Source organism: Triticum urartu, chromosome 1 (genome assembly GCF_003073215.2).
Source record: "Triticum urartu cultivar G1812 chromosome 1, Tu2.1, whole genome shotgun sequence".
Lineage (NCBI taxonomy): Eukaryota > Viridiplantae > Streptophyta > Magnoliopsida > Poales > Poaceae > Triticum > Triticum urartu.
In genome coordinates, this window is record NC_053022.1 from 472384335 (window position 1) to 472391995 (window position 7661).

At 47.7% G+C, this 7661-nt stretch overlaps 1 protein-coding gene across 1 annotated transcript; it reads left to right on the top strand.

Annotated features, from left to right (window-relative positions):
• The first annotated feature begins 1773 nt into the window (after nucleotides 1-1773).
• On the top strand, nucleotides 1774-5538 carry LOC125520137 (probable anion transporter 2, chloroplastic). The gene is made up of 7 exons (XM_048684969.1): nucleotides 1774-2462; nucleotides 3241-3467; nucleotides 4059-4407; nucleotides 4491-4535; nucleotides 4624-4908; nucleotides 5035-5068; nucleotides 5181-5538. The coding sequence occupies exons 1-7, from the start codon at nucleotides 1989-1991 to the stop codon at nucleotides 5351-5353; spliced, it is 1587 nt and encodes a 528-aa protein (XP_048540926.1). The 5' UTR covers nucleotides 1774-1988; the 3' UTR covers nucleotides 5354-5538.
• Nucleotides 5539-7661: the final 2123 nt, after the last annotated feature.

Below are 7661 nucleotides of genomic sequence, written 5' to 3' on the forward strand. Positions count from 1 at the left end.
GTCGACGACGAGGCGCCTACGGTGACTTCGTAAATCTTAAAATGATATGCCGGCTCAGTCTCTCGGAGATGCTCATAGGGGTAAGGTGTGCGTGTGTGCGTTCATAGGGGTGAGTGTATGCGCGTGTATATGAGCGCTTGTGTCTATACTGATGCTCAAAAAACCCCGCCCGCTCTAAATTGGAATTAGAACACCGTCCGTTGCTATGGACTATAATGTTTTTTCTATAAAGGTAATGTATTAATATTGTAAAGATACCAATTATACCTAGCCTCTACATCAACAAAATATCAAAAGACATCAAAGATGCACAGTTAAGAACAATAAAAATAGTTTCAAAAAAAGAACAGTAATAGTAGAAAAAGAAATATAAAAACAAAGACCACGTCACAGTGATGGAACACTTGCAATAGCAACACTCTAACCACCACCAAAGACAACACCTGAACTACAGAAGAGGTTCTCCAAAAGCGACGCCTTCAAGAAAACAATGCATAAGCGTTGCCGTCGCACGATCAAGGATTTTGAGTTTTCACCCTGGAAAGAGTCTGAGATCTCCAAAACAATGCCTTCGCAAGACCATTGCAAGGTAGAACCAAAGAACGCCAGACCTTGAGCCTTCACTCTGAAGATCGTGGCTCGGTACTCGAGAAGTACCCCAAAAAATGTTGTTCACCTATGTCGCCGCCTCCTTCTGCCAAGGCCGCCGCTGCAAGTCCTCAACACCTAACACACAGGAAAAAACTTGTGCCGCTATTCTTTAACGCAACCAAAACTCCTTTCCGCCATTACAACTCTGATCTCATCCATCATGACTTTCTTCACCACTGTCAATGTCGTGAAAAACTATACTCATACATGCCCCATGGCACCGGCAAGACAACGAAGTTTCGCGCCACGCCCTCATGAAGCCTCTTTGGCCGAAGATGAGGGCGTGCCAGACTGGATCAATTCTGATCTAAATATCCAGTGACGCCATGTGTCAAAAGCTGAGATATCCGAGAGGAAGACCGGAATCTGTCGGTGTTCAGATCGAGGAGGCCGGCATGAAACAAATCAAAGTTTTGGAGCTCGAAGAACAGCAAGGCCAAGCACCACGGGGCTCCTCTGGATCCTGATGGGCCGGATCTGGACAGTGCCCCGCCCAACCGTTGCCAAACTAGGCGAGAGCTGCCGCTGCGACTGACCCTCCCCGACCAAGACGAAGAACCGAAGACCGGTTGCCTCCGAGCTTCGCCCAGCACCACCGCAACCTAGCCCGGCGCCGTGTCCCCGCATGGAATCGCCAGCCGCGCCGAGCCCCAACACACGAACAGGAGAGCCCCCCCTCCCACGCCGCCAACACCAGCCATGCTTTGCCCGTCGGCGCAGACCGGCACAGCGAGGGGATGGAGGCGGAGAACTCTACTCCGGCGACTAGGGTTTTCTCCAAAAGCGACATGAGGGGTTCAGAAGCCAAGCGAAACCCCGAACTATAATGCATATATAAATGAACAAACAAATGATTAAAGTCGTTTTGTCAAAACTCATTTCTCCCTTATATGTCCGAGTGTGTTCGAACATCAAACGAGCGTTCAGTAGGCTCACTAAAATTCAACCGTTTAAAAGTCCGGGCTTCCCCAAACTCAGACCATATATGGGGAAGAAATGCGGTTGTCCGGAAGGGATGATTAGAGATGAGGCAAAAATAAGCCAGCAAAGGGGTAGTAAGAGGTGAGGCGATAATAAATCCGACGAAAATAAACGTGCATACTAGTGGTTTAGAGTAAGATCTTTTAGGATCGCCGACCTACCACCTTTCGTCCTCCCCGAGGTCCTAAATTTATACCACCAACCAACCCAGTTGATCAATCATACACAAATATACCACTTGTCTTCTGTCTGCCTCGTACTCCTTAATTACCATGGCCTGCACCGAGCATTTCTTGATCTCCGCCGCGCCTCTCTGAGCACGCTCGGTCAGCTTCAGTTCCCTCCTCGCGCGGATCATGGCGTCGGTGAGATCCTGCGTGTCCGTCAAGCCGGCCGCTGGCCCTGCCAGGTACAGATCCGCCAGGGTCGGGGCGGCCAGCTTGGAGCCGACAAGCCTGCGAATATCCGCTTCTTCTTCTTCTTCATTGGGCTCAGGCGCGGATGGCTGCGGCAGAGGTGTCGGCTGCGCCGCCAGTATCAGCGGCAGGGGCGTTGCCGTTGCTCGTTTGGTTGGCGATGGCTGGAGGGCGAGGCGGAGGGGCGCGCGGGAGGTCGTCGCCGAGTGCAGCGCCAGCCTGGAGGGGGTCCGCCACGGCGCGGCGGCCGCCGCCGTGCCCAGCGTGCCGGCGCTGCCCGAGCGGGCCAAGGTGGTGGCGCTCGTGGCGGCCGTCATGCTGCTGTGCAACGCCGACCGGGTCGTCATGTCCGTCGCCGTCGTGCCGCTCGCCGCGCAGCACGGCTGGTCCAGCTCCTTCGTTGGCATCGTCCAGGTACGCCCGCCTGCTTCTTGCCATGTTAATTTACTCCTCAACATTAGCAGAAACTGAACTGAATGTCATTTTGCTCTGACCTTAAGCAAGAACTTGGTAAGAACAAAAAGGTTCCAACCATTAGTTGTAAATTTCTTACCAAAAGTCAACGATGCATGATGTATCAACTTCAGATTTCATTACATTCTTTTAAGCCAGGCTGCCTGATGGTACCAAGTTAACATCATGACACATGTTTCTATTTAGTATGATTCTTGGAGGGGCCTCTATATAGGAAATTTCAAGGGCCGATTTTGCGACAGAAACCAAAATTAGCAAGCAGTACATGGGGACAAGTCAGCAACTTGAGAGCTGCTACCTCTTTCCTGATTTATACAATGTTAAAATTTGACAATTGGACACTTGAAACATCCAATCTGATGGATGATGTGATTTTATCAGAAAATTCCAACACCCTTGACTGTTTACTTGGTTACTAGGACCAGAAAGATTGATCGCATCAGTTGCTACTCCATAAAGGCTAAAACACCATTGCAGCACCACTGACTAGACGTCATTCAACAAGTGTATGATGATGTGATATATGGACTAATGCAGCATTTGTAACAACCATTAATCATGAGTAACTAGACGAGAACAAACACAGCAAATTGTTGATATCCATGAGCAGCTAGGCTAAAACAAACACAGCCACCTACCCCCTTACTGGCTTATCGTGCATGGTTGGTGATGCTCAAATTGATTGACTCAAGGTTAAATTTTCCCAACACTGTTGCAGTCATCATTTCTATGGGGCTATGTTTTCTCATCCATGGTTGGAGGAGCTTTGGCGGACCGATACGGGGGGAAGAAGGTGATGGCAGGTGCTGCTGCACTCTGGTCCTTGGCCACTTTCCTCACTCCATGGGCCGCCTCTCAATCCGCTACTATGTTGCTTGCCGTACGTGTGCTTTTTGGCATTGCAGAAGGTGTTGCATTTCCGACAATGAGCACTTTCTTACCAAAGTAAGTATTTTCTCCGTTCCCAAATATGTCTTTTTAGAGATTTCAATAAGAACTATATACGGATGTATATAGACATATTTTAGAGTGTACATTCACTCATTTTGCTCAGTATGTAGTCTCAATTGGAATCTCTAAAAAGACTTATATTTAGGAACGGAGGGAGTAGCTCATATCACCCATTAAATTTATTCAGCATGGACACTTGAGTACTCTGCTCCAAGCAACATTGATCTCAGATTACTAAAGAGGAACAGACAGAAGCAGTAACCTCCACCAACAATTGGAGCAGCATAAGCCAAAATACTTTACTTCTTTGAGATCACAGTAGTATTTATTATAGTTTAAACATAGGGTGCTAGAAGAATTAGTTTAGCTGTGCATAAAGGTATTCTTCGTCTCATAATTATACTTTCGGGTATGTCAGCCAATGCTCTTTTTCACAGATATCAGTAACCGATTCTACTTACAGAATCTCGAAAATGAAACATCCACTACATATATATTGATGCAACCAAACGCAACTTCAGTTCAGGCTCCTAATTTCATTTTTTTTTTGCGACTGTCCTAATTTCATTTTTGAACATGAAACAGGTGGTTCCCAACACATGAACGTGCCACTGCTGTTGGCCTTTCCATGGGAGGATTCCATCTTGGAAACGTCGTAAGCTTCCTAGCAACACCGATCATCATGTCACATATAGGCCTCGCCGGAACATTTGCCTTCTTCGCATCACTTGGTTACTTGTGGCTCTCTGTATGGCTGTTGAATGTAGAAAGTGACCCTATTGACAGCCGTGCTATAAGCAAATCTGAGCTGCAACTAATTCTAGCTGGACGAAGTAAATCAAAAGTCAAAGGCAGCAAATCACCATCCTTAAGAGAAGTGTTCTCAAAGATGGAAATGTGGGCCATAATTGTAGCTAATGTGATAAACAACTGGGTAAGAATGGCTGACCAGCAGAACTAAACTTTTGTGATACTGTATCTAGATATTGACATCTTGAAATTCAAAATACCATGCAGGGCTACTTTGTCCTACTATCATGGATGCCGGTGTACTTCAAAACGGTATGTCATCAAAGCTTCTAAAATCATTCTAATGGGTCTGCCTTACAAGTCAGCTATAAGCTGTTGTTTCTGACTATTATCCCAACAGGTATATAATGTCAATTTGAAACAAGCTGCATGGTTCAGCGCCATACCTTGGGGCGTCATGGCTCTATCAGGATATGTTGCGGGAGCTTCTGCAGATTTCATGATCAAATCCGGCTTATCTATTGTGCGAGTCCGGAAAATTATGCAGTCAATTGGTTTTATCGGGCCAGGTGTGTCATTGCTATGTTTAAGATTTGCCCAAACACCATCGGTTGCAGCAGTTATCATGACCGCTGCCTTGGGTTTGAGTTCCTGCAGTCAAGCTGGGTACTTCTGTAATGTACAGGTAACTACTGTTCATGTTTCCTCATATCATATCCTGATCATACCATCTCTACTCAGAGTGCCTGTTCTTCTGAATCAGTAACTCCACTAACAATATGAATGTGTTTCACTATTTTCTTTCCGTCAGGACATTGCCCCAAAATACGCTGGATCCCTACACGGTATGTTCGCAAACTTCTCTGATAGCATCAGTAGACAACAAGATCCATATTTCTGCATTGCTGAATTGATTCTTCAGCACTTATATCTGGCATCTCTGTGCTGTTTGAACAGGAATGACGAACGACATTGGGACAGTGGCCGCCATAGTTAGCACAGTAGGAGCAGGATACTTCGTCCAGTGGCTGGGATCCTTCCAGGCCTTCCTCACCCTAACGGCGGTGCTCTATTTCAGCGCCACCGTCTTCTACAACATCTATGCGACAGGAGACCTGGTTTTTGACTGAGTTGAAAGATACTGTTAATGTCAAATGTACAATTACAGCTTGTAAAATGTCTGTCTGCGCCCACCGCGCAGAGCAAAGAAACAAATAAAATAAGATTGATTGGTTGGCTCATTCATATAAGACTTAGCGCAACCATGGTGGCTTTGTATCCGTGAAAAAGGTAGGGAATGTGGAGATCTCTTCAACAAAATTATCTCTCTTTTAGTACTCCCTCCGTCTCACAATGTAAGACGTTTTTGCAAGATATGTTAGCTTGTAAAAACATCTTATATTTTGAGACGGAAGGAGTAGTAAGAAAAGGTACCAGCAACTGATAACCATGTCGCCTCTTACATTACTTTCACTCATTTATCCATTCAGGTTACAGAGTTCAGTAGTACTGAACTCTGAACAATCGAACAATGTTTCAGGCTTTATATTTACAGCCGGGCATATTCATTCCGTTTACAACAGTGGCAGCTCTCATTGTTCTACCTTCCCATGCCTTCTCTTAATATACAGAAGTTGCCATGATGCACTTTGTTACCTCAAAACGATCGATGACATTTCATATGACCGAAATCGTAGTCAGGAGTCACTGCTGCTAGGTTTGTTCGAAACTGGAATAACCTATAGACAGAAAAACGGTCTATTAGGAATTGGTACATGAAACTTTGTGCTTGGCTAAATCCACATGCGAGACGAACAGATCAACATAGTGGCCATTCAAGAAACCATGCGCACGGATTTCGCTCTTCAGGAGCTTGAACGGTCGAGCACCCACCTCTTTGCCTCGCACTGGTTCCCTTCTAGTGAGAATGCCGGCCATTCGGGTGGGCATCCTTTTAGGCGTAAAGGATGCCACCTTCGAGGTGGGTAGCATGGACATAGGCGAGTTTTATGTTAGCATGGAGGTCTTCGAGCGGGCTCTCAACTTCAAATGGGAGATTGTCGTAGTCTATGGCCCCGCCGACCACCATCGTTCCGAGGCCTTCCTTGACGAGCTCCTGAGGAAGGTCTCCGCCGCCCAATTACTCGTGGTAGTTGGAGGCGACTTCAACCTTATCGGTTAGGCCGAAGATAAAAGTAATAATCTAGTTACCCTCAGATGCAGATGTTCAACGAATGCATTGCTGATCTCGAAAGATAGGATTGGTGCCAGGTTCACCTGGACAAACCGTCAGACGGACCCGATGCGGTCCGTCCTGGATCCCGTTTTTGTGTCTCCGGAGTGGGAGCTTTGCTGTTCCCTTGCCTCCCTCCGGACAATAATCAGGATCGGGTCTGACCACGTCCCACTTCTCTTATCTTTGGAGAACGATCGTCCACCCCCACCCCCGCATTTCCGCTTTGAGACCTTCTGGCTTAACCAGGAAGGGTTCATCAAGGCCATCCATGACAGGTGGAGTTGCGGCCTAGGTTGCCCCTCACAGGGCCCTCTCTGCCGTTGACTCCTGGCACTTCTGTGCTAAACGTGCGCGCCAGTTTATGAAGGGATGGGGTGCTAACCTCTGTCGGAATTTGAGGAAACGTAAGGAAGATCTTCTCACCTCCATCCAGACATTAGACCTCCGGGCGGACGCCTCGGGCCTGTCTCCAAACGCATGACTACTCCACTATGATCTTGAGGACCAGCTTACGATAATTTACATAGACGAGAAGGCCTTTTGGCGCTAGCGAGGAACCCAGAGATGGGTCCTCCAAGGGGACGCTAATATGGAGTACTTCGAGGCCATTGCCAACGGCCGAAGACATCATAACACCATCCCTCTCCTTTGGGATGGCAATAACCCCTCCAGCGACCGACTAACATTCACGCTCACGTCGATGGCTTTTATAAAGCCCTCTTCTCCTCCACTCGGGGAGGGGTGGCTCTGGCTCCCAATATCTGGGCCGAGCACCAGCGTGTCTTGGCTGTCGAGAACGCTACCCTCACGGCTCCTTTTACCGAGGAGGTTCTGTTGGCCATTAAGGGCATAAATCCGGCATTTGCCCCAGGCCCCGATGGCCTCGCGGTTAAGTTCTTCTAGACCTTTTGGAATGCGGTCAAGCATGAAGTCATGGCGCTCTTCGAGGAGTTCTACGTGGGCTCCATAGACATGGCCCGACTCAACTATGGGATCATCACCCTCATCCCCAAGGTGCCTGGGCCTCGGATATCCGCCAGTTCCGCCCGATCATGGTGATCAATGTGATCTTCCGCATTCTGGCGAAGAGGTACGCAAAAAGGGTGACCTCGCTTGTTGACCACATCACCCATCCCAATCAGTCGGCCTTCATCCAAGAGAGATATATTCTGGATGGGGTCTTGGTTTCCCATGAAGTCCTT

Bases quoted from the DNA above. Each gene is read 5' to 3' on its own strand.
- LOC125520137 (XM_048684969.1), top strand. From the start codon at position 1,989: ATGGCGTCGGTGAGATCCTGCGTGTCCGTCAAGCCGGCCGCTGGCCCT. The intron at 3,468-4,058 runs GTAAGTATTTTC...AACATGAAACAG, and splicing joins ATGAGCACTTTCTTACCAAA to GTGGTTCCCAACACATGAAC. The intron at 4,408-4,490 runs GTAAGAATGGCT...AATACCATGCAG, and splicing joins CTAATGTGATAAACAACTGG to GGCTACTTTGTCCTACTATC.